At 43.5% G+C, this 27,364-nt stretch overlaps 1 protein-coding gene across 2 annotated transcripts in view; it reads left to right on the forward strand.

The window, feature by feature from the left end:
- Positions 1–27,364, forward strand: part of LOC148316465 (MAM domain-containing glycosylphosphatidylinositol anchor protein 2) — a 121,016-nt gene that overhangs the window by 79,834 nt on the left and 13,818 nt on the right. The window contains exons 10-13 of one of the 2 annotated variants that reach the window (XM_088285906.1): positions 6,434–6,754; positions 10,519–10,791; positions 17,032–17,180; positions 22,561–22,738. In XM_088285906.1, coding sequence (XP_088142032.1) covers positions 6,434–6,754; positions 10,519–10,791; positions 17,032–17,180; positions 22,561–22,738 — 921 coding nt within the window. The remainder of the gene's footprint in view (positions 1–6,433; positions 6,755–10,518; positions 10,792–17,031; positions 17,181–22,560; positions 22,739–27,364) is intronic. The other variant, XM_088285907.1, reaches the window with a different exon arrangement.

Raw genomic sequence — 27,364 nt, forward strand, 5'->3', positions numbered from 1 at the left:
ACCTGCCAAGAAGGTTGAGAAGTTTGCTCATTATCTTTTAAGTAGTACAGCGTGTGGGCTGCAAATAATGACGGAGTGTGTTGTCGTCAAGCGGAATGAAAGGCACGGGGATGCCAGCAGATTTTGTGTCACAAGTGGAGCCTCATAATGATTGGATGCTGTAAACAAGATTTTTGCACAATATTAGAGAGGATTCGCTTATATGGCGATGGCGTCTGACCACGCGGATGTGACCGTTCGAGTGCAAACGTATTTGGTGACAGCGCTTTATCGATTGAAAAAAAAAAGAGTTCTATGATAACGTGCTCCAGGAGATGAGTGTGAATGGGAAACAAAAATTCTTGGATATGCCGTTTTCCTTGCCCACTGCCTGGAAGTTGCTGCATTCTTGTGTACCAAACTGAATTTTCTCCCGCAGCAGGAAAGCCCAAACTGCAATTAGGCTTCTTCATAAAAGCGTTTAAAGAAGATTACGCTGCAGGTCTGTCTGAGATCAGGAGAAAAAAAAAAGGAGCTTACGCAGTCTCTCGCATCTCCGGCTTACACATTCCAAAAGCTATGATTTTTTTCTTATGTTTTGATGATTTATTTTTTTTTTTGATGCGCGTAGATTGCCTTCATGACTTTCTCTTGCTAATATTTGCAAGTGTGACACTCATTAAAAGCATTCTCCGACATGGACCTCCCTGCGACATGCTGTCAGGATTAGAAGACAGAGGGACAGCTGAAAAGGATTTACAAGATCCAGTGTTAAAAAAAAAAAAATCCCATAAACTTTCCACTGGAAGCAGCCAATTAATCCTCTCATTAGCGCTTGTGTATGGATTATTGTTCAATTACTCGCCATTTTATCAAATATTGTTTTTTTTCGGAGCGGGACACAGCTTGGAGATGAAACCCGTAATCGCGTGTCAAGTTGTTACATTGACATTTTTAACACGCAATCACAGCGCCGGATTTCAACCGGGCTGGAAACCGATATTCCCATTCATTACACTTCCGACGGGAAGAATGCGCCGATGGCGATTAGTCGGGTCTGTTCATTAAAATGAGCATAGCAGATTTGCAGTCGTCACCGGTCTGATGGATGATCGCAAAGTACGTCGGAGGACTCCAAAGTCACCTCCGCCGGAAAACTTTGCCTGCGATACGTTATTAGCAACCCACGCACACCTGACACTCTGGCACCGCCCAGTCTGGCTGTCAATCACAAGAATTGCGTGTGATGAATTGAGAAAATCAATTAAGTACGAAAGTTCATTAATGAATGAGCTGCTGGTGGTAATGAATGCGACAAAGAAGCACTTTACTCCTTTCTCAATTGTTGGTGGCAGAGATTCGGCAAGTTGTCAGCCGTGTTTTGCAAACGACCAGGAAAACTTAGTGGGCTAAGCTACAAGCTGAAGCTACCCACAGGAGAACTGTAGCTAGCGGGAAAAAAAATTAAATGACAGAGGTAGCGAAAAGCTAGCATTCCATTAGATCAGGCGTGGGCAAACTACGGCCCGGGGGCCACTTGCCGCCCGTTAAACGTTTTAATCCGGCCCGCCAAACTTGAAAAAAATTAAATGAATAAACCTTGTTCATGTTTTATTTTCAAAATACATTTGATATATTTTGTTGTTATGCTTTTGTTCACTTTCAAATGTATTTTTTTTTCTCAGATGAGGTTTTAGAACCCATTGTGGCCCACCAATCCAAAAGTTTGCACACCCCTGCATTAGATCCACATTTGGTGGTAGTGTGAGCTACAGGATTCATTATTTGATTTCGAGGTTCACATTTGGTGGCCATCACACCACCAGAAGCATGATAGCAGGAAATTAATACCAATCAAAACCGGAAGAGTGTTTTTCCAATTATCCCTGCTTCAATTTCTATTACCTTAATTTCCTGTTTTTAGCTGACAAGATTGGCACCCGGTGTGGTCTGATGCCGCTGCCTCCTCATCATCTTGAAATAATGTTTGCCGCTATTCCAGGGGTGAGAAAATTCGTCATAATTAAATTTGTAATAATGAAAAAAAAAAAAATAATAAAAAATTATATATATATATATATATATATATAATTTTATATATATATATATTGTTTTATATATTTTTTTAATTTAATTTTCTTTTATTTGTTTGTTAAAATTTAGTTTTTACCTCAAACAATCGTGCTGCCTAAACGGGCTGTAAATGCATGTAAATGAGCTGCCTAAATGGGCTGCTGAAGTAAATTAAATGAACATAAGATAGCGTCTTAATACGTGCGTGTATAGCTGCAACTTTAGTATCTTGGGAGCCTGAGAATGACAACATGCCTATGCCCGTTTCTCATCAAGAACGAGTGGGGCCATCCACTTTGCCGCCTAAAAGGGTTGCTGTAGCATGTCAAGTAAAGAAAAGATGGAGCTTTGGTACCACAACAATGGGTCGGGTGAAATAATGAAGAGGACTCCCCAGGGTGGGACGAAGTTGCGGCGCATCTGTCCCGCAGCTGGCCCCCCCCAGTCCTGGGAAAACTTGCCACGTGACAGCAGGTGCGAGATGCCGCATGTCGAACACGCGTGTGACAACCTGGCAGCTTTGTTCCTCGCCCACAGAGTCGTTTTCGCGCCGCAACCACCTGCGGTTGTACGTTACGAAGGCGGAGGCGGCTGTACGCAGCCTCTTCTGGGAAATCACCCGCCTCTCCTGCTGGGGCAAAGCTGACAGGAAAACATGAATAAGAAACGGGCTTCCTTCCCTCGTTAACCACTGTCGATAGCCCCTCAGCAATGCTACTCACCTTCCAGATGAGACTCTCGCTGCTTGGAAAAACAACAACAAAGGAAGTGAGACGGCGCGTTCAAGCTTGACGGCTGCGTTTTTATAACCTAAAAATGTCCCGCCGTTCATCAACAGGAATACATTTGGTAAATAGTTTGGCGCCTAAACGGGCTGCATTGAGTGTAACTACCGAGTGAGCAGAGGAGTGACTGTAAAATACCGTAAATATGTGCTTATACCCGCAACTTTGCGATCTTATGTATGAGCTAAGCTGAATTAATGTTGACATGATCATGTTTCTCGACCAGGGTAAACTAATTTGCCGCCTAAATGGGTTGCAGTTGCATGTGAATGAAAGTGAAGGTTATTGCATCAATACGTGCAGAGCTGCAATGGTAACATGTGAGCATTGAAATCACGTTGCCATGGCTTTATTTCTCAACACGAATAAAGAAGGCAAACTCGTTTCCCGCCTAAACGGGGCAGCCGTAGCACAGGCAATAAACTTAAGCGAGCACTGATGTGCGGATGACTGCAGTGTGGCGACCATGGAAGGAATAGGACTGATGATGTGGAAACACCTGTAATTCTCAACAAAAAAAATGTTGGCTGCCTAGACGGGCTGGTGTGATATGAAAAAACATGAGCTGCAGTATCAAGGTGTGTATGGCTGTCAGTTTGGTACCTTGTGAGCATGGCGCTGACAATATTAACCTGCCTGTAATTCTCAATAAGCGTTAACAAGGCAACTAGGTGGCTAGATGGGCTGCCATCGTCTGTTCCATGCTTTGTACCTTATTGCTTGTCTTTCTCCAAAACAAACGAGCTGGCGAGCTTGCCGCCTCATCGAGCTGATGTGGCACATAAAACGAATCGAGGTTAGCGCCACCAAACAAGCGTATAACTACAACAATGATGGCACGCTCGCGAGCGCGACGTCGTGGCCGCCTAAACTGGCTGCGGGAGCATGTGAGATAAACCTCGCGTGCCTTCTCATCATGCAGTGCGTGGAGCGGGTGGAGCTCGTGTGCAATGTTGCCATGGAGACACGGAGTGATGTCACCGACGGGATGACGGGGTCCGTGTCGAGCTCTAAATGGTTCTGATCATTTTGCGCAGACCCGTTGAGTGTTGGCGCCAGTCACTCACCACACACACACACGCGCGCGCACGCACACACATATTGTATCCAGGCGACATAATGCCGACTCTGTAGCAACGTGCGGCCTGAGTTTGGCATAATTGGCCGGCTAATCTGCGCTCAGCGGCTTGGTGTAATGATGGCTGCCCGTCTGGGTTTTTGCCACTAATTGCTGCAACGGGTGCTGCACTATAACTGCTCACCAATTGGCTGCTGGGGGACAATATGTCTGTTGACCGCTCGATACCGCTCTGTGATTGGCCAGCCTGCATTTCAGGGGGTGCGGCCGAGCCAAACGTCCAGCTCGCTCCGGCTCGCTCCAGCTGGTGATGTTCCACTGCAAGTTTTAGCGCATCACTCCATTGTTTTCCCAACACGCTTGGCTCGGGTTCAATGTTGACGGCGCGAGCGTCAGCACGCTGACCGTCACCACGAGGCAGCCAGCCAGATTTTTGTCGCTCGGCTTTCCAGAGCCGTCTGCAGGTGGCCGGACACCGCGCGCCAAATGAATGCCAGTACTAATCCGCTTCGCTGCAGGGTGTTGGCGTATGACGTTTTATTTACCCCCCCCCCCTCCTCTTCCTTTAACATTTGTCGGCGCAGCGTGTCAACACAAGTGGCTGAAATGAGTTCCCTCCAGTGGCTAGATTAGAATTTTTTTTTTCCCGTTTTATCGTCAACAACTGCTCACTTATAATAATTCCCCGGCCGCCTTGTTGCCGTGGCGACCGCTCCCATACAGCATATTTGCCTTTTCCCACCGTCTTCAAAATGTCAACGGTATTTGTCTCCCCCCCCCCCCCCCCTGCCAGTCGCCCTCAGGCACGTCGCTCAAAATGAAAATGAAAATTACCGTCGCTACAGTAGTGGCGCTTAGTGTTTTAATTGCAGGATTGGACAGCCGGCAGCACCGTGGACTAGTGATTAGCACGTCTGCCTCACTGTTCTCAAGATCTGTGATTAAATCTTGTGTCGGACCTCCCCGTGTGGCGTTTGCGTGTTCTCCGGCTATTCTGGTGTCCTCCCACATGCTCAGAACACGCATGTTAGGTTTCATTGAAGACGCCGCTGCTGCTTATGTCGACGTTAAAATGCTGCCGGGCAGTCCTGGTGCCTTGCGGTTCGCGCTTCGGCCTCGCCGTTTTCAAATTCTGTGTTTGAAAGCCAAAGTCAGCTAGGCCAGGCTCGAGCTCACGTGTGCCCGAAATGAGAAATGGCATTAAATATCTGTTGATCATAAATTTGTTTGTTCAACAATTTTTTTCAATTTATTTTAAAAGGGGAGGATTGGTAAAAATAAATGAATTAAAATAAATGGCAATATCTCACATCTCAATGTTGTTAAAAGTGAAGAAAATGTGCTAGAAACAGCAAGTTGACGCACATCATTTTGCGGGCCACATAAAATGAGGTTGCGGGCCAGATCTGGCCCCCGGGCCTTGAGTTTGACACCAGTGGGCTAGACCTTTGCTTCTCTGAGATCCCAGCTCATTGTCACCCTTGCGACCACAGACCGGACTCTCGTTTCATTTTGTCCCCCCCCCACCCCCAACGGATTTCTGCCGATTTCATCACGCCGCGCCGTTCGACGCCAGCCCCACCGCCATCCAGCCAGTCGCGCTCTTTGGACAGTGATGGCAGCCATCCGAGAATCATCGGGAAGGACGTGTGACACGGTTTCATCAGCATCGAGGACATTTTCACTCCTCCTCTGGCTGGCTGTAAACTATTTTGGGAGGCGCACTTGTAAAATAGGCTTGGAGTCTGCTGGATGGTTTGAAGTGGGGAAAACACAACAAGCACACGCCTACACACGTGTACTCACACCCACACACACACACACACACAGCGCTCCAGGAGCCAATGCTATTTGCCAGGTTTGCTAATTAAACAAATTAATTTGGCTGCGCATGTGTGATGAGGATGCAGAATACCCAAATGCAACCTGCTGCGTTCATTTTTACACACACACACACACACACCCCTACACACACGCTGTAATCAACGATAATGAACACTGCGAAACACCAAGAGTTGTCTTGTAAGTGTATTTATTTATTTTTTTACAAGAATGGAAGAAATTGCCTAAACCAGACACACTTAATGCAGTGTTCGAGGTCCTCTGACACACACACACGCACACACACACACACATTGTGATAAAGCATAGTAAACAGCAAGAGATGTCGTTTCAGTGTATTACTTGCAAGAAGGGGGAGCTATTGCAAACAGCTGACGCTCGGACCGCAGCGTACAAGGTATTCCAACAAACACACACCTGCACATTGTCGTTTCAGTTTATTCCCCGCAAAAAGCGGAAATATTGCATCGTGCCGTTGCACTGACTGCAATCTTCTGACACTGGATTTTTCTTTTTTTTTTTGCCGTATCGATTGCTCAACTCGTCATGGCTTTGTTTTGGTTTGCTCACGTCCTCGCTCGCGAGCAGGCGTTTCTCGCCGTCACTAACATCCGTTTCCCCTCATTCGACCGTCACCCTGTACCACGCCCGCTGACTTTCTAGAGCCCCATATCAGTCCCTCCTCTGTTTTTCTCTTTCTTAGTTCCCCCCAACCTGACAGTCCCCCGGGGCAAGTCCCCCCTCGTGGCCCGTGAGGGCGACACGGTGGAGCTGGAGTGCCTTGTTTCAGGGAAGCCCAAGCCCATCATCTTGTGGTCGCGGGCCGACAAGGAGGCCCCCATGCCGGACGGGAGCATGCAGATGGAGAGCTACGACGGAGCGCTGCGCGTGGTCAACGTGACGCGGGAGATGACCGGCTCGTACCGATGCCAGACCAGCCAGTACAACGGATTCAACGTCAAGCCCCGCGAGGCTGTGGTGGAGCTCATCGTCCAATGTGAGTACACGGATTGCCCGGGCATCTTTTACACTTCCTCGACTTTTTTCCGACGTCGCGGTGTCTGTCCAGCCTTCGCACTACTCCGTTAGCAAACCTTCTTAAAGAGGCGACATCCGATGATTTGCAAACTTTGAATTAGCATACAGCTAATTTATTCCCCACCAGTGTTCATTTGCTATTCATGTGTGGAGATTTGAATGAAATATTTTCTGAAGATGAACATCCAGGGATTCAAAACGGCATCTCTCATTCCGGTGGCGGGTGAAAAACAAAAACAAAAAAAATGAGAGTGGGAGGTGATGAGAGGCAGGAAATGAAAGGTTAGAATTAGCGTTGAAAATAGAAAAATCTGAGTATAATATGAACACAACAACAACTTTGGTCCCGTTGCAGTCTTAAAGTCCACTTGGCTGCAGCGAGTGTTTACGCATGCTAACATTAGCATAACCCGTTGCTCCGCCTTCTTGTTCACTATTCGTAGTGTTCTACTTGAACCTAATTTGCTGACAGAAATGAGGGATGGAAATATTCAGAATTCCCTCTGCTGTATTAAAGAATATCTTGGAGAGGACGTCTTTCACGAAAATTAGCGATAAAATATCAACATCGCGATAATGGATTGGTATGCTTTTATCTGAATTTGACCAGTCAGATGCTAACTTATAAATTCTAGATTTATTTATTGTATATTGCTTATTACAAATTGAGCTTGTTTATTTTGCCGCATGAATAAAATGTACTTCTTTCGCCAGATAATAAAAATTTAATTTCTCTAAGTTACAGTTTAAATATCGCAATATTGAAATCGCTATTGTCAATATCGCACGTTTTTCCAAAATCGTGCAGCCCTAATTAAAAATGTCTTACTTTTACGCCAAATTAGTTATTTTTGAGTCTTCCAAGACCTTTTCCACATTCCCAGCGCCGATGTTGTTTCTCTTATGATTACGTAATTGCGACAGCGCACATTAAAGGTCAGCATACAGCACAAGAGTTTGAAGTCACAAATTCCTCATCTCAAGCGTTGAATATGTTTGTGCAACAAAAGCCCATCGTGTAAAATGTTAAGCAGCCGAGTCATAAGGAAAAATATGTGAAGTTTAGCGCGGTGATTTGCCGAGCAGCGGGAAGCTGAGCAGAATTACAGCATGCGTCGCATTTGTCTGACGGCAGCGTAATTAGAGCGAAGGAAACGGCTAAATAACAACTTGGAGCCCGCGAGCTGCAAAACACTTCCTCGGCTTTTATGATGTTGTTTTCTCTCAGCGTTATTGCCATCACGCGGCTACGGAATACTCACAAATGAAAATGGGACTCAGTAATGTTAACGAGTACGCCAAAGAGCTAGCTTTCCTCTTCAAAGGCCGTGACATGTGCGCTAAGCGATTTTAGCCAATCAGAAGAAGCCCAATGACAGTCACTTTCGCAAAAGGCAAATAAAAAAAAAAATTAAAAAATCCTGATTTATTTAGCATATTTTCTGAATTATAGAGCGCCCCTAGTGGTGAAAGAAAAATCCACAGAAAAAGTCGCGGCAATATCAATGACTTGGATGTAAATAAGCTCCATACGCTTCAAATGATTGCTTTGCATTGAACAAAAAAGAAAAAAAAAAAGTGAGTGGCTTTTTGATTCTGGCGCGGCGCTTTCATCCGCTGACCTTCTTCAAAGCGCCGCACCTAATGAACAACGTTATTCATCAATCATGCCGCCATCTGCAGCCCGGCCTTAATGGCCGCCATCAAAGCCGGAGCTAACGTGTGGCTCGCTTTGAGCGGGAAACCAAGACCAGGAAATTTGCTTTATCTCCTCAATCCAGCCCTGCTTCTCTTACCCCCCCCCCCTTCCTGCATACCTAGCCCCACTTCTTCATTTTCTTCTTCTTCTTGGCACGTAAGCACATGCCAATCCCTTCCCTCGCCTTCGTTTTCCAAGCGCAAGTTAATCAAGTCGCGAGGTACAGTCGCTAAAAGAGCATTAGCAACGCTCGCGAGAGTCAACAGCTTTGATATGTAAAAAAATAAATGTTTTTTAAAGCTGCATCCATCTTGTATGGACAGCTAGTGGCATTAAAAAAAAAAAAAAAAAAGTCTGCCGTTAGCTAATAGAATTGGAAAAAAATCCTCAGCTGTGACGGCCCTAATGTTCTTAGGCAAACCGGCTTGGCACGGTCCACGGCAAGAAGACGGCGCTATCGAGTGTTCTCCTGTCCTAGATACCGCCGTTCCACTTCCCGGCCCTGCCCAGATGCCTGGGAATTCTCTTGATCCCGGCCTTCCTTCTGTTCCCCGTCACAGCGGGAGTTAGCGGCCTCGCCGTCTGTCGCAAAAAAAAAAAAAGCCTTCCCAGCAATATACAAACACCACCTGAGCAAACTTCGGAGCTCTGTTGCCAAGTCGAGCCGCAGAACTCTCGGATGAGTAAATTGAGAGTGTGTGTGTGTGCGTGTGTGTGTGAGTGTGTGTGTGTACTATACGATTCTTGATTGGCTGTTCCATCTGCAAAAAAATGTAATCACAGCAAAGCTCTAGAGCAGGCGTGGCCAAACTACGGCCCGCGGGCCACATGCGGCCCGTTAAATGTTTTAATCCGGCCCGCCGAACTTGAAAAAAAATGAGTGTCCGTTAGGAGTTGAACGTGTTGTAAGTTGTTGTAAATCCTCAGTATTCTCCGGATTAGCATTTCACTCGAGCCGATACATTCCCACGAAAACGGCGTCCTTAACGGTGAGTCGCATTCCAGTCGCACCGCAGTCGCGAGAGCGAGAGAGAGAGAGGCTGCATCCTTGTGTGAAGTCTGTTGCACTTACGTAAGAAGAGTCTTGGACCTCGTCGTCATCGATGGGGCCTTCTGTGGCAAACTAAAATGCACTTACTACGATTTGCTTTGGTGCCACTCAGCTGTGAGGCTCTGACTCACCACCAAAACCTCCCGATTAATAACGATGACGATGACGATGTTGGGTTGTACCTGGGTTGTTTCGTTTATTACTGACCATGAACCCTATTTGGGCTTTGTGTGGCGAATATTTGAACCAATGAGCCGTCGTTGTTTCGTATGCACAATAGCCTCGGCTGTTGATGACAATGGATCACTCTGATTGGCTGTTAGCTCGCCAATTATTTCAAGAGACACATTTGACAAAAGCAATGAAATAGAAAATGAAGCTCATGAGACTTTACTTATATTGTCAGATAACATTCAAAATGACGTGTTCTTTTTTTTATTTAATAGATGATAAGCAGATTGGAGAATGAATAAAAATATGTTTTAAATATAACTTAAGTTGTCATTCATGTACACATGACGCAGTAATTACATTGTATTCCGAATGCAATTTCAATCAGCTAATCAACCGTGTGTGCCGTCTTATTTTGAATCTGACATACTTGTGACGGGAAATATGCAAATGGGAGTCAATTACGAGTTGGCGGAAGCATCCGTTTTTTTTTCCTGAAGCCCGGCTGTAACGCTTGTCATAGGATGAGGAAGTAATTTAGAAGCGTGTGGATGAAGTTTATGCATGTAATTAATTGAATGACATTTTCTGTACTTGCCACCGCAGTTCATTGTGGAAAACATATTTTTTCGTTGTCATTGTCTGTCAAAGGTAAAGTGATTACATTTTTTATTTTTTTATTTATTTTTTTAATTTAAATTTGTAGTCAATTACTACTTTAAACTATAACGACTCTTCTTATGTGAAAAAATGGGGTGCTATGACAAGATGCCTTCTGGAAATCGGCGGTTTTCTCCGACAGACCCCCCGACGGTGGAGCCGGTCCACACGGAGCTGCGCCAGGGCCTGGGCCGGCCCGTGGTCATGACGTGCCGGGTGCTGCGAGCGCACCCGTCGCGCGTGCTGCGCTTCGAGTGGCTGCTCTCCAACCGGCTGCTGCACGCCGGCCCTTTCGACACGCAGCGAGACGACACCGAATACACCATCCGCAGTCTGAACCGCGACGGTTGGGGCGAGTACACCTGCAAAGTCATCAACGAGGCCGGCGCGGGAAAATGCACCTTCCACGTCACGGGTGAGTCGGGCGACACTTTGTTCGAATGAAAAAAAAAAATAAATATAAATAAGTAAAATTTTTATCGAACTACAAATATATTCTCTAAAAATTTCTGACTTTTTTTAATGTATTATTGGAACATTATTCCGGTAAAAAAGTTATTTTCTGCTAATTTTTTGAATCTCCATAAATGATTATTTTGCTTCTAAAATTGCAATTTAACTTCCACAATTCTTTTTTTCCCCTCATTCATTTTCTCCAAAAATATTATCCTAAAATTACAAATTATTCGGAAATGGACAACTTTTTTTTGGAATAATGTGATTTTATTCTTAGCACTTAAATCTGAATTTTTAAATGATAATTTTCTTCAGGTAAAATATATTTTTGTGAAACTCCAACTTTATCCTAATAAATTCTTTCTATTTACTGAAAAAAAGTCTACATTTTAATTTTTACTTCTCTACAATTTTTAAAGACTTCTACAAAACAAAGTTGAAATAATAAAAATAATTTAAAAAAAACAAACAAAATAAACAAAATCAACGTGACCGCTTCCGTTGGACATTTGCTGTTAAATCAGAATTGACTTCTCTTAACAAGAAATATATGCGTCCATCTCTTGAACATCCGTTCTTGTAATTATCACGTTGGCTGCCAATTTTTTTTATGGACAGCCCAAATTGTCTCATCGCGTACAAAACGCTCCTCCACCGCCGCCGTCTCGCTCGGAGATTGACAATTCAATTGAAAGCGGCGCCAAGGAAAGGGAAAGGAAAAGTCGGTCTGAATAGGAGGTGTCGCTCATGTCCTTGCCGCTGCTGTCTGCTGCTGATTTTTTTAATTTATTTTTATTTTTTTTGCTTTGCTTCAAGAACTGTAAGCGTCCATCGACTTGGTGACGGCGGACGCCGTCAAATTCATTTAGAGAACGCCTTCAATCTCGCAAGTCTTCTCTTAGTGTCACAAATGACGCGGGTAACGTACAGATGCTAACCGTGGATACGTTCAATACTAGTCGATGCACAAATTGTCTATATCACTGTGTCAAACTCAAGGCCCGGGGGCCAGATCTGGCCCGCGACCTCATTTTATGTGGCCTGCAAAATAATGTGCGTCAACTTCCTGTTTCTAGCACATTTTTTCACTTTTAACAACGTTGAGATATGAAATATTGCTATTAATGTTACCAATCCTCCCCATTTAAAATAAATTGAATTGTTAAAAAAAACAAACAAAAAAAAAAAATCACAAATGAACAAGGAACATCGCACCAAATCAAACTATTTTCCTGTTTAAATTACTTTTGATTTCTGTGGCAACCCGTCTTAGCAGGAAGCTCGCTTGAACACAAAATCAGGCTATGATGGAAAAGACGAGTTTTCACCGGCAATGTGAAAGTGGCCTTTATCTACCTCTGAAAGCAGAAAATTGCGTGCCATTTATATAGAACAGCAACATGGAGAAAGGCAAAAAAATAAATAAAAAAATGTCCGTCTTTAAACAGCAGTGTAAAAGTTGTTTGTTCCTCCCTCTGAGGGAGGAAAATTGCTCAATCTGTTGGTGAAGACATTAAAAGACTGAGAAATTCACAGACGGTGTGTAAGGGCCTGGTTAATAATACTGAGGGCGAAAAAATTTCAGGCTCGACTACGCACCCTATTTCATATTGACACTGTTCATACGATAAAATGACAGCTTTTAATGACAGTGTGAAATGGGCTTGTTGCTACCTCTAAAGTCGGAAATCGACGGCTCGGCTTGTCGGGACTATTTATACCGAACAGTGACATGGACAAAGTTGAAAAATGCCGTGTCATTTTTTTTAGGCGGTTTGTCGGAAAATTGCCAGCTTAAACTTGTCCCACATTTACTGTCGTTCATTCGTGACAGCATCAAGGGGGCAAAATGAGTCAATTGGTCACTTTTTCAGGCAGTGTGAAAGGGGCTTGTTCCTCCCTCTGAATCTGGAAAATTTGCTTTTATCCTCATTCCATGTTTGTGCAAAAAGTAAAGATTTCCGTGCCATGTTACTACGTCTGTCGGGCGAAATTTGCCGGGACGCCCGTCTATCTAATGCTACCAATTTCGTCCTTGCCGACCAGTTTAGCGGCGTTTCTAATTGCAAAGCCTCCCTCTCGCGTGTGACACAAATTGTCGGTGAAGCAGGTAGATCCGAGGCGTCCCGTCCCCCCGCAGCCAATTGTGTTTTCCGCCTTCTGTCGCTTACTCTCCTTCGCTTTCATCCTCCTGCCCTCGCTCGCTCTCCCGCCCAGCGTTCCACATTCCCACCATCTGGACTCGCCGCTTGCCAAAGGTAGGGGAGGGCCAACGGGAAGGCTCTCTCAGTCAGGGGTGGAGGTTGGGGTGGCGGGGGCGGTGGAATCTATCAAAGCCCCCCCCCCGATGTCATCCGTGAAATGTGCCATGACATGTTGCCGTTACTCCCGTTCTTTCTCCTTCGATTTTTATCGCAGCCGCCGCAATGCGGGATCAAAATTGTTCTTGTGGCTGACGTACAAGCGTGAGACAAGGAGGAGGTTCATGAAATATTCGTCTCGTCGAGCAGCCACAGTAGATGAAAAAAAAAAAAAGTCATTGACGTGTGGATCAGAACTGTGTTACTTATAGCAAACGCTCTCTCTCTCTCTCGCCATACGGCTATTCTTACATTATTTTTTTTTCTGTAAAATTGCTGCTTTATTCTCGTAAAAGAAGTCTCCAGAAATTTGTGGGAATATTGAGAATTTTTGCCGTAAAGTGAAAAAAATTTTTTTTTTGTCATTTTGTTCTGATAAAATGTATTTTGCTTTTATCCCGAATTATGTAATTGATAAAATTTATGTTTCAAAATTCTGCGTTGCGTTTTTTTCCCTCATAATGGAAAAAAAAGTTGTTTTTTTTTAATTTATTTTTTTTTTTTTGCAACTTTTTCCACTACAACTTTCTTCTCGGAAATAAAACTTTTTTCCTTTTTCTGCCAAAATAGCAACTTTATTACCCCGTCAAATAAATGAATAAATAAATGAATAAATCTGAAATATTTTGTAGAATTACAAGTTTTCGTACATAAAATTTCCTTGAAAAATGTTGACATTATTCAAGTAAAATTGTAATATATATGTCGTTTGTTTTTTTTCTTTTGACTTTAATTACATAAAAATGTCAAACTTCTTATTTTATAGCTTCTTGTAATAGAGATCCTCTTAGTACATCTCTTCTCTATCCACTGAGCAACAATTACCTCTTTTTTTTTTATTACTGAATGAACAAATACAAGGAATTAGAGAGAGAAAAAAAGCAGGAAGATAACGCCAGGGCTTTTCTCTTCATTGCGTTTTAAGAGTCACCTCGTGAAATTAATCCTTCATAATAACGCGCTTGTATGCTCGCGGGTTTTTATTGTTGTCGTTAAAAGAAGAAAAAGAAAAATGACGCAGGATTCGTCTTGTAAAACACGGCCGCATAGTCTTTTAATCCAAACTCACAGGTACTTTTTCTTTTTTTTTTTTTTTTTTTTTTCAAATTCCATCTGTCTTGACGGCAAAACTTGAACTTGATCTCCACATCAAAGCTGCAATATGTCTCTTTTCAGCTGAAAGCTTCTAACATACAAGTCATCATTTTTGTCGTTTCCGTGCAATTCTTCATGTATCTTAGATGAACGGTGTCGGAAGTTACTCGGCATTATCATATACCCCCATTCTGTCATTTGTTGGCTTCTTCAAAAAGCAGTAAAACTCTTAGCGGAACTCCAGAGACGCTTCTCAGTCCTCCCCCTTATGAAATCGAGTTGTCTTTAAAGATGCAATAGGGATCAGACGCTTTAATACGCGCCCCTCAAAATAGCACCCACAAAAAAAAAATAATAAAATAAATGATTTTTTTTTTATTTTTTTTACAACGGTTGTTACAGCAGACTCGCATAGCAGTTCTCATGAAATCAAAATATATCAAATTAAAATATTTGGGGGGGGGTTCACGCGATGTGTCGAGGTTAGAAGTAGCTCAGCTTGACGCGATCTTGATTCCATTGAGCAATTAGCGCTTCTAATTTTCTTTCCGGTTCTGGCGGTGGCGCTTGTCACATCCAACCAACTTATCCCCCCCCCCAAAAAAAACAAAAAAACAAAAGCACATCATGACAACTTGTCGTCGGACGGGAGGAAGTTCGTGAAACCTTTAGGAAAAAAAAAAAGCGGGAAATGAAGTCTGCAAACAAGGTCAGCGCGCCGCCTGAGGGTTCCGCTGAGCCCCTCTTCTGAGTCATGGCGTCGGTTCTGCTGTTCTAAACAGGATTTGGGAAGAGATCAGTTAAGCCGCATGTACTTTTATCTTTGATGTCTCCCACCCAGGGTTATGTGTTTCAAGGCGGGCTAAGACGGTTAGCTCGTGTGCCATAATCGCAGAGGTGAGGCTATTTAGCGGCACTTTATTTATACTCGCAACGTATTAAAAGGCACAGTTGGTTTGATCGGTTGCGCAAACCTAGAAACTTTCGACGTGACTCCCGCTTCTGACATCAAGTATGGCTTGACAGCGACGTTAATTGCTGTTGAAAAATATTTGCCCCACACCAGCAATGGCCGTCGACTATGTATGTATTTATTTGTTTAATTAATTTTAATTTTAATTTTAATAGATTTTTTTTTATTTATTTATTTTAAATTTATTTTATTATTTTTTAATTTTATTTTATTTATTTATTTATTTTATTATTATTATTTTTGTATTCATTTTATGGAAATGGTTGGAACAAAGTATTGACCAACCCTGTATCATTAAAGCTGGGAAAGTTAAAAAGTAAATTAAATAAATAAATAATCCAAATTCTGTAAACGTCTACAAATATGTTTAGTCATGCTAGTGCATGTTTATAAGTCTTTTACGATATACGCCAACACTCCAGTTTTGATAAGCAACAAAGTTCAAAGTGTTTAACGTGTGTGAAAGCTATCGTCTACAAACGACACTGTTTGAAAATCTCTGCCATCGACAGTCCCCCTAAAAAACGGAGACAGACTAACTTTCCAAAGTCACCCTGAGTCCTTAAGCCGGCAGAATGCGACCGCTCACGATTGGGTAAATCCTCAATTCTGACAAAGCAAAGGAAGAAGTTAAGGTTTGTTTAAAAGAAATAAATAAATAAATAAAAAGAAATGGATTTGGACATGTTTGGATGTTCCACGATGTGATATTCGCTTTGATTGCGTGCCATGAAAGCAAAGTGTGTCAGATGATACACGCTGTAAAGATAAATATTTAATGATCCTCGTAGGGGGGAAATTGGGTCACGACAGTAGCAAAAGAGATATGATATAGCGGCGATGGAAATAGAACAAACACAACATGGCTCAGATAAGAGCCACTGTACATCTTTGTCATGCTAATTCCAGCGCTGCACTTGAAAGAATTTGGGTCGTGTTTACAAATTAAACATTCAAGTCATGAGCTGCATAGATCATATTACACATTAATGATACTCAAGTTACTATGTAATAACAACAAAATAGATTTCTGAAAAAAAAAAATGGTCCATGTTGAGACCCCAATTCTGACGCCAAATCTTTCCACATTTGTCATCGTGGAAAAATAGAAATAGAACATGTCGTCAAAGTGATTTATCAGCTCTCCATTTCTTCATGTATGTTTGGGAATGTTCATTTTGAGACCCAGCTTCTGTCACATCTTGTCCACAATTTTTGGGAATAGACGCTCTATTTTGAGAGCCCACTTCTGTCACCAAATATCCTTCCTCTCCCACGAGAGTCGTAGGAAGAAATGGAAATAAGTCATCTTGTCGCCACGCTGTTCACGTTAGTTTTGAAATCCGTGGTCCATTTTGAGAACCCGCATCCGTCGCCTCTCTCGCTATTGCAGGGGGTGTCAAAGTCACTTTTTTTTTGGGACGGGCCACATCGTCGTTATGGTTTTCCCTCAGAGCGCCGACTCCGAACCCATAAAAATGTATGTTCGCTTGTCAGACAGTCAGAAATTGTTCAACAATTTTTCAATGTATTTTAAAAGGGGGGGACAATTGGTAAAAAAATATAATAAATAAATGGTAAAATCTCACATCTCAATGTTGTTAAAAGTGAAGAAAATGTGCTAGAAACAGGAAGTTGACGCACATGATCGGGCCACATAATATGAGGTCGCGGGCCAGATTTGGCCCCCGGGCCTTGAGTTTGACACCTGTGCTCTAAAATCTCCCACGGGCTCGTATGACGTCTTTTTGTGAATGTTGCTCACGTACAGGCAAGGCGTACGCTCCTGAGTTCTACTATGACACCTACAGCCCTCTTTGGCAGAACCGGCCCAGAATCTACGACTTTAAGCTCCAGTGGACGCAAATGAACCCCAACGCCGTGGACCGGATCGTGGCCTACAGACTTGGTCTCAGACAGGTAGCAACTCCTCACTTCATAGACCAACCAACCTTACGTTATTTATTTATTTATTTTTATTGCTTTTAAAGCTTTCCGAACCAGGAATAATCTTGTATGATGGTTATTATTCCGCCTTTTCCCAGTTCTGTACAAAAATATGAGTCGTTATTTTTATTTTTTTTTTGCTACGGGGATATAAGGTTTTTCTTTCCCCCAAAGTTTGCACGCCTCAGCTGGCTCGTCATATTCGCCTTGACGCCGACGAATCTTTAACACCTCGATTCAGCTTCCGTATTTGCGGGTGGGAGTGAGCCTCTGCGGGCGGTAGAGAATCACTAAGAAGCTGTCAGATGGAGTCAAGTCGGAGTCCTGTGGCTTTCTTGCTTTTGTCTTTTTTTTTTTTTAAAGGAATCGTTCCCAAAATCGTTTGAAGCACACTCGAAGCAGGACCCGGCGGAGAAGAATTGAAATTGCAGTCTGACGGATGGCTTGCTTAGAGTTGCATTTTTTTTTTTTTTTTTGGAGGGTCTTCCTCTTGGAATAAATCCCAAAGTGGCAAACATAAACATGAGCAATCGCTGCGCCTCGGTTCTGGAACGCTGCACTTTTCCAGGCTGATTTCTTGCGTTGAATTGAAATGAGAACTTGGTTTGAAGCTTAGTTGAAAGCCAAAGAGGAGGATGGCTCGCTTGCGGTTCTCCAATTTGGGAACTTTTCGAGGGGGGGGGGTGTCTATGTGTTCCTCACACTTTGTGTTTGTCGGTTTTTCTTTCTAGCTAACGCGGAAGGCGGCACCGCCAGCTTCGGATAAAGCCGTACGGCTGCCGGTCGCATTAATGCGACGGATTTACAGGTTAACGCCGATGTGAGCTGACATCCAAGAGCCAGTTCAGATAAAAAAATAATAAAAAGAAAAAAATGGTGTGTTGCGTGTTTGCGGCAAACATTCCAAGTCCATGTTTGTGTCGTCACGCTTTTTTGTTCCCCGTCAGCTCTCTCAGGAAAATTGCTCCGAAAATGATTTCACGCTTTCTCAAAGCCACTCACCACTCGTTTTGTCTGAGAAGTCGCCAGCCCCGACGCGTCCTTAAGCCGGTTCCGCTCGCAGCTGCTTTATGCCTCGTGCTAGCACGTGCGTTAATTCGGAAAATCTCATTAACATTTCAATGTTTTTTTGTTTTTTTTTTCGCAACTGAAAAGAGAACATCTCTAGTCCATTTAGTTTAGCCCAGAATTGTGTTTGGGGCGAAGGAATTCATTTCCACCTCATTCCCTTTGTATGTCGGGAGAGTATACGATGTGGCCGTTATTTGCCTCCTGCCAGGAAAATCACCCTCCTCCTCTGTTTATTTGCTGTGGGCAAACTTTCTAGGCGGCAATTTAACAAAACAAAGCATTTTTTTTTTTTTTTTAAAAAAGACTTAATGGGTATTGGTCAAAAATTTCATCTGCGTGTTTTCAGCCTGATAATTGTGTCCCCATGCTGAGAGAAAATGCCAAACTAACTAAATAATGTACTTTTCGGTTTATAAGTCACTCTGGGTTTGCATCAGTCAAAGAAATGCATCATGAAGGAAAAAAAAACACACAGGTCGTTCCGGAGTAAGTAGTTGAATGCCGTTTGGTCCGGTGGCGGGAATGTACTAAAAGTATTTGCCGAACCGCCTGAAGAAATTCGAAGAAAAATGGAAGAAGAAGCTGCAGTCACGGCAACTAATGTGTGACGGATCGTTTTTTTTTTGTGGTTTTTTTATGCCTTCAGTGTCCTCCTTCATGACTAACATTAGCATAAATGCTAACGCTAGCTTACCCTGTTGATGTGCTCCGTAGTCTCCTTTTAGCTGTGGCGCTCAGTTTTCTTCATTTCCTTTTTTTTTTTTTTTGGAGTCGTTCCATATCAAAGCTTTTGAATCACTTCCAGTCTTGATAGCTGAGGTCAAAGTTTCCTTCCAGTTTCTCTGGTAAATACGCACCACAACACAATGACGACACCACTTGGCGGCCACCAGCTCTCAGCATTTTCTTGGCAAATTTCAAGCAAGAGAAATGCAATTTTTTTTTCCTTTTTTTTTTTTTTTCCTCCCTTCTGTATTGACTTGTTTTGCGAAGTCTCCTGTAGCCGCGGGAGAGAGATGCTGAGAGACCCATTTGGCTCAAGGCGTAAATGCAAGTCTGAAAGGCAAGCTATGGAATAAATCACAAAATACATATTTTATCAAGGCACCTGTCAAACATGGAACGCCTGGTCTCATTCTCAAAATCTTCCCCCGGAAGCTGAAAATTCCTCCTCCAAACAAATCTGGCAGCATCAGGTCACATCATCTGTCCCAAAATGGATCTGTCGGCCCTGTTTGTGCGTGCCGATCAATACCAGCAACACTAATTACACGCCGGCAATTTACACTAAACCACCGGCTGTTGTAACATTACCATGCTTGCATTTTTTTCCACCGCTGCATATTACTGCCATCAATCCTGCCGGTTTCTGCCATAAAAAAAAAATAAATAAATAAATAAATAAAATGCTTCACGCAGCTCAGCTGCAGTCAGTTGACGTTAAATCAATAGGGCACGCATCTGCGGGAAAAAAAAATCGTCCAGAATGAGCGTTAATGGGACGTGAACAGAAGCCCAAATTTAGTACCTGTGCCGTAGATTCGCTAATCATTAATGTATCAAAACAAGGGTGCAAAAATCCATAAGTCGATACATAGAAAATACAAAAGAAAAAGTTTGGGTGTTGCAACGATTAGCTTCAATGGATTTTTGAACCCTTAATCCAGGGGTGTCAAACTCATTTTTTTGTTCGACTACTCAATCCATTTTAAAAGTGTGATTGGTTAAAAAAAAAAAAAAAAAAAAGCTTGCAATATTTTAACGTTATTAAAATTGCAGACAATTTGCAATTTTGTTATTTTTCGCAAGAAACATGACCTCGCGCGTGATTTGCCTTTGAGGGCCACATAAAATGATGTCGCGGGCCAGATCTGGCCCCCGGGCCTTGAGTTTGCCACCAGTGCCTTCATCAATTGTTGCGGAAGCCAACGCGGCAGTCTTTGCTTACCGGGAAAAAAACAATGAAAAATATCGGAATGAAAAAGCAATAAAAGCCATGAATAAAATAAAAGCCAATCGTCGCTGTCGGCGACGTCGCTTTCATCTCGAGGACTGTTGAAGGATTCCTGCTGTGTTCCTTTAATGAATCGGGACGTGCTGAACGGTCGATTTGACATTTTGGACATTATTGCGGAAAAGTGGCGAAGGAAACGACCCGAGGATGTGTTCAATGGGCAATATTTGGATGACTTGAATGCTTTTCACGTCGGCCTCACGGGTTTGAGATTCAATGTCGAATCTATCCTGCGGCCTTCGCGGACTTCCACCTCCAGAGTTAAGAGTTACCCGGAAATATAAACTCAAAGCCACCTCCCATTTGTTCGCTAGTTTAGCCTCCATGTATCAACAAACTATCGGAATGGGCTCATGAATCCGAGCGGGAGAGTCTTTGCTGGAGAATCTTGGCGGGTCCTCGGGGACTGCGTAAGGCGGGAAAACATCCCGAGGGAGCCTCTGCTACTTCACATCAAGAGGAGTCTGTTGAGGTGGGTTGAGGCGTCTGATAAAGGCAGAATAATAACAGAGCTCATCTGGCCTCGGCTTCCCCTGGGAGGAGCTGGATTGCGGAGGAAAAGGGACGCTTGGGTTACCTCGCTCGTGTCTGCTGCTCATGAACCGTTATGTGGCCAGAAGTGGCAAGCCAGTAGTCCGACAGTTCAGCTTGGTTTGTTGCTGCTTTTTTAATTTGCCGGTGAAATCGACATGAAAGAGGAACATGGTAAAAAATATTGTGCAGTTTTTGACAGTGTTTTAGTCATGTGTCGTTTTCTGATTCATCAATATAAATAGAATCTATTTTCTAAATCTATTTTTTGCTCTAACAAACTGGTTGCAGAAATAAATATTTCGGAATATTCCAACAATTTATTTTCGATGCCGCTTATCCTGTCGAGTTTTTTTTTTTGGGACGTCGCGTCGTGTTCCAATTCACTTTCGGTGCAAGTCAAACTGCACACCCGGTCCAAGGTGATTATAGTTCACCTGAAACGCTATAACACTTAAACGCTAAAATTGGAAGAAAAAAAAATTTAAATAAGTGTAATCTTTGGAATTGTATTTATACTCTTTTTTTTTTTTTTTGTGTCCCATACACTTTGACTCATTGGCCATCCCGTGCTCCCGATTTAAACTCCAAACCTCAGTAACGTGTGTCCGACGTGCTAATCACTTGGCCGCTGCGCCGCCAAGGGCTGCAGTCATTTACGTTTTCTTACATAATGTCGAGTCAATGCGCTTAGATTAGGAGTACTTTTTGTCTTCCGTCAGGAGTTGTCAGTTTTCTTATCTTGCTGCCATACAACAAATGTGACTTGTGTAATTCCCTCTGTCTATTTGCTCACAAAACTAGCTGTAATGAAAAGCATATAATAGCGTAGTATCCTCCAGACTCGAAGTAATTACTTCATTCAGAGCATTCTCACACATACACACACACACGCGCGCGCGCGCGCTCGGCTATTTCATTGGATTTGCGAGCAGGACTGAGAAGGGCACCGCATGCGTCGCCGCTGTTTGGGATGCAGGAGACGTCTTTGGTCTTCGCCTGCCCCGTTCAAGCTATTCTCAAGGATAAGATGTACCTCGCTAACTCGCGTAACCCCTGCAGCCACTGCCGCAGCAAAGCCTTGTTTTGTGCCGCCGCCAACCTCCGAGAAGCTGGAGCTTAGCCATGTGATGAATGGAATGCCATCCGTTACACTATCTGTCCTTTAAAAGCGGTGACTGGAGCTTTACCTTTCGGGAGGAGGGGGTGATGAGGAGGGGTGGGCGGGGCAATCAAGCCAACGCGACTACATCTTTGCGGATGGGCTGAAAGCCGACCGAATTCAAAGGCTCGCGATGTACTTTGAAAAGCAAACGTGGCTAATGAGAAGCGAGCTGTCAACGGCTCACGCGGGGGAAAATTGTTTTAGTTGCGTCGCATTTAGTGTTGACGGAGAGTCGAGGTTAATTGGTTGATGAGAGGGAACATCCTGCTTGGTATTTGGAAAATGGCTTAAATGTAAAGACGGCGCCGGTGAAAAATGCCCGCTGTAGTAATGCTGATCCGGTGAAACGGAATGTCAATGCCGCTCGACGGACTTAAGATCACTTTACATTTTCAATTGTGAAGAATTAAAAGCAAGCGAGCAAAACTTAAATTCAGAATATATTCAGTCAATGGGATTTAAAAATTAAATCAAATGAACCAAAAAATGCAGGGGGGCTTGGAACATTTCCCAGTGGGACTCCGCTTTGAATTTTTTTCAAATTTTGAACATTTTGCTTGTCATCTCCACAGATGGGACAACAGCGATGGTGGGAGCAGGAGATTCCCGTGGACTGGACGATCAACAAGGGCGAGCTCATTACCCATAACCTGACGGAGCTCATCAAGCCCGAGTCCTACGAGGTGCGCCTCACCCCCATCACCCGTTTCGGCGAGGGCGACTCCACTGTGAGGATCGTCACCTACCGCGGTGAGTATTTTTTATTTGATTTATTTTTAGAGACGACTCCCACATAACGTCAAAACTCTTTCCCTCACGTCTGTCACCAAATGTTTCTCTCCCGGAATTACAAATCAACGTTAAAGATGGCGCCCGGTGCATTAATAATGAATTTTTTTTTCTACGCTACGTGAGGAAATATGGTAATCTGGATAGGAGGAATCCAATCGCAGCCGGTGTTATCCTCCAGCAAAGTCACTAACATTGCGCTAGATTAACGCCAGATCAGTTTTACTTATTCAGCGAATCATCAAAAGTTCACCCCGACATGAGGCATAGCCGTGTTCATCGTGGCGAGGATGCGGCAGATTATGTATGATATGCAAGCGAGCGGGCTGGGGGAAAAGTGAACTCATTCAAATAATTACAATTGCATTCAACACCGTCCGTCACCGGGAGACGGCTGCGAATCAGCTTGCTTTGCTCCTTTGCCCGTTTGAGCCAAATGAATGTTGATCAAGCGACTCATCGCCTCTTTCCGCCGTGACCTTTATTGCCTGAGTCGGGTCTGCTTTCTTCGCACGGGAGCTCGGAAGCACTTGAACGTACCGCGTGAGTCAAACGTTTAGTTTGGGTCAAAGGCGCAAACAGATCAGCGAGTGACTCGAGTTACCCGTCACTCAATTTTGGATGACATATTTGAGGAGGTTTTTAATCGGGAACTGGAGCCTGAATTGACTAGGACTTTGTGTAAAAGCACGTTTTTCAGTCTGCTGATTTGCACGGTGGCCTTCTACCATCGAGAGCCTGCTGACGTACTGGGTCTCTACCTGGTACGGCGGCGTCACTGAGGCAGACCGAGTGAGACTCCAGAGGACAGAACGGCTGCCCTCTCCCCTCCCTGTCGGACATCTTCACCACCCGATGCCTCGTGAGAGCTCGGATTCAGATTTTGTCAATCGGTCTCCAATAACAATTTTTCATATAATGGATAGGCAAATTGATATAAGTGGCAACAAATATTACATTGCAGACATTCTTGAATTTTTTATTTTTTTTTTACCTAGAAATTAAGTAAGCTGCTCACTTCCTGGTGCCTTCAGAGACTTTGATCATTTATTTATTTTTTTTTCCCAGGGCAGCTTCATTCCTCTCGTGGCAACTCATTGACTATTGGACAAATTGTCGCAAAACATTCAGGGTACCAGAACAATTTGGATTTCGAAAATCCTCCGGACCACAGACTGGTCCGCAGAATTCCGATCCCCCCCACGATCCGACCGGCAGGGATTCGCTAGCATCCCACCGACTCAAAGCTGGCAAACAAAAGTGGGTTGCGTTGGCTGACAATTGAGGCTGCAGATCCAGCCAGAACTGTGAGCAGATGCTTTGGTTCTTGTGGTGAAAATGCTCCCGAAACAAAGTTAATATGGGCGAGACACGGAAACCCAACGATAGCTTATCCGAAAAATGACTGAAATCCATCCTGGATGAAAAGAGCAACCGGTTGTGTTGTTTGCCACAATAAAAAAAATGCCGAGAATGTGCTGCGCCGAGAGGGTTATCTGGAGTACACCACGCAGGATAAGTGACAAAGAACGCGCATTCCGAAACGCAGTATGTGCGTACTCCGGCTTCGTGAGTCGTCGTCGTTGGCTGAACTCCAAAAGATTGAACGCAATCAAAGAAGAATGAAGAGGATTGGGGCTAATTAGGATGGAGCAAAAGGAGCGAGAGAGCCCAGATTGGAGGAAACAAAGATTTCTTCTTCTTCTTTTTTTTTATTTATATAGTGAAGAAGAAGAAGAAGAGAGCCTTCCCCTTATGTGCGAATCGCCTGCCCGACGAGAGACCGGACTAATTATCACTCTAGGGCTGCTTCTGTTCTCCCACGCACGCCATGGCGTCACGGGCTAATGTAGGTCTGAGATGAATGCACTCGCTCAACTCTTCCCGCAAGACGTGCCGACTGACACGGAGAAGACGAGGCGAGATCGTCACTCTCGTTAACGTGTTTTTGTTTTGTTTTTCTTTTTGTCATCGCCGTGACTTTAGGGGAAACACAAGATGGTGTTTGGATTATGTTGGAAAAAAACACGATAATGTGATCCCCGTACGCATGATACATATATGCCGTCTTCATCGGCTCATTAAATATACATTGAATTTTTTTTTTTTTTTTTTTTTTTTAATTCGGAATTCACTTTGCAAATATGCACCCTCGGTCAAAGCTCTCAGAGTAACGCTGTAACTAATAAAAAAACTCAAAAACAAACCCCATAGAGCAGGGCTGTGCAAACTTTTGGATTGGCGGGCCACAATGGGTACTAAAATTTGACAGAGGGGCGGGACCAGGAGCAGATGGATGGAGTGTTTTGATCACCTCACCTCATCGGAGAAAAAAAAAAATGCATTTAATTGATTTCAATTTTAAATGAAAGTGAACAAAAGCATTACAACTAAATATGTCTTTGATAAAACACACTATTTAAAAAAAAAAATTATTAAAAATGTTGACTCATTTAATTTTTTTCAAGTTCGTCGGGCCGGATTAAAATGTTTACCGGGCCGCATGTGGCCCCCGGGCCGCAGTTTGCCCACCCCTGCCATAGAGAGTAACACCTGAAACACAAGGGTGTTTAACCGTCAAGTAAAAATCCAACTTAAAAGGTTCTTCGTAGGTGGATTGACTGCCGCATGAAATGCGTCAAATATTTTGGAGCGTCGTTTCGATTCTTTGAGTAAACATCACCGTGATGTTTTGGCACCGTGGCTTCCGCAAGCTCGTTAAAGTCTTCTTTTGGGGAGTTATTGAGAAAAGAAAAGTAGTTAACGGTGTCCCCAGCTGGAGCGTTGATGGATCGCCGTGTCAAGCGCCGCGCAATGACTAACTCGGCACCTGCTGAGACAACATCCCGGAAGGGGGAGGACACGTTTAAGACGTTTGTTTGCGCGACTACGAGGCCATGCGGCTCGGCATAACGCCATCAGCCGCGAGATAACAAATACTGCGGCGGAGACGCAAAATCAGTGTTGACGCATTTTTTTTTTATCCTGACTGTTTTATTGTTCTTTCATGACTATTAATTAAAAAAAATAAAACACATGGGAAGGATGTCAACCTTTTTTTTCAAAAAACTCATAAAACACTGGTAAAGACATTAATTACATGCGCTCACCACCCAATCATCAGAATTTTTTTTTTTTTTTTAAGGTCAGTGCGTGGATTCATTTTCAGCGAGCAAACACTTGAGTGCACACAGCAGTAAATTAACCCCCCCCCCCCACACACACACACACACTTCCTGTGTGCTGCTGATTCAGTGCTGAACTCCATGCTGCGATGTTTGTGTTATGTCATTATGAGTGGACGTGCGCATTCTTTGGACGAGTTTATTATAAGAAGTGGCGTTATCATGAAAGATGATTTATTTATTTATTTTTTTTTTTTAAATGCTTTCCGGCAAGCTTTTGCATGATGGTGTTGGCTCTTTACCAGCGAAACAAGCACATTTGATTCACTAATTGCACAATGGACGGCAAGAACGAAACGGTTCTGAGGTCATTTATCCGGGCCAAAATAAGACCCAAGGGCATTTCTAAAAGGCCAAGAACAATTGAGGTGGGGTCTTGAAAGGTAAATAAAAATTTTGAATTTAGAAACGGATTAATGGCATTTCCATTTGTCTTAATTATAAATTGCTTTTTGAGTTGCACGTCTCAAGGCGCCACTTTATTTTTTTTTTTTACACCCCAGCACTCGTTCAGTCAAACACATTTTTTTTTTTTTTTTGGGTATAATTTTTGGGGGGGATTGTCTTGCCACAGCGCGCGAAAGTGCCGCAGAACATTTGCGTTGTCGAGCGTCTCCATTTCATCATCAGTCATCATGTGCGGCTCTTAGTCGGCCATTTTAAACAACACATCGTGTGAAATAGTTGCATCAACAGTCGTCGTGCATTCCAGCCCGTTTGTTTTCATTTATCCGATATAGTTACCGGCGTTGAATTGCAAGTTAAATCCTATTTGTGGATGTGTGAGCGTGTGCAAAGTTGCAAGCGAAAGTAGCCTCTGGGCTCCCTCGACTTGATTTCCTCAGTGGGAGAAGACGCATTGCTTGAGCAGACACATTCATGCAGACCATACCAAATAGCGAAGCGAGCTGCAGGTAGCAACAACAAGAAGAAAATAAATAATAATTCGTGACAACAAAACATATTGTCTGTGAGCGCGCTCGTGGAAGAGAGAAGGGAGGGAGGTGTATGGAAAGAAAGCCCGAGGCTCTGAGTGGTCATTTAATATATTTTTTTTTTGTGGCATCAACCACATTCAAACATGCACACACACTTGCTGTGCTGCAGTGCTATTCATTCTGCACAGTCCGCTAAGGTTCGGATTGGCAGCATAAAAGATTATTAAAGCGTTTATATGGCGAGCTCACGCCCACAGTTGCGGCATCAAGACGCTCACTGGACACTTTATTAGGTACAGCGATCCTGCACAAAGTCCAGAGCAGGCCCGGCCGAATTGTTTGTCACCTATGTAAGCGAAGATATATATTAGGGCTGTCAAAATTAAAGCGCTAACTAAAGATTCTTTTTTTTTTTTTTTAATTAACGCAATTGAATATTTTAACTCTTTGATTTAAAATACACT

The sequence above is a fragment of the Idiotropiscis lumnitzeri genome, chromosome 21 (genome assembly GCF_059441095.1).
Source record: "Idiotropiscis lumnitzeri isolate Australia: NSW breed Sydney's pygmy pipehorse chromosome 21, RoL_Ilum_1.0, whole genome shotgun sequence".
Lineage (NCBI taxonomy): Eukaryota > Metazoa > Chordata > Actinopteri > Syngnathiformes > Syngnathidae > Idiotropiscis > Idiotropiscis lumnitzeri.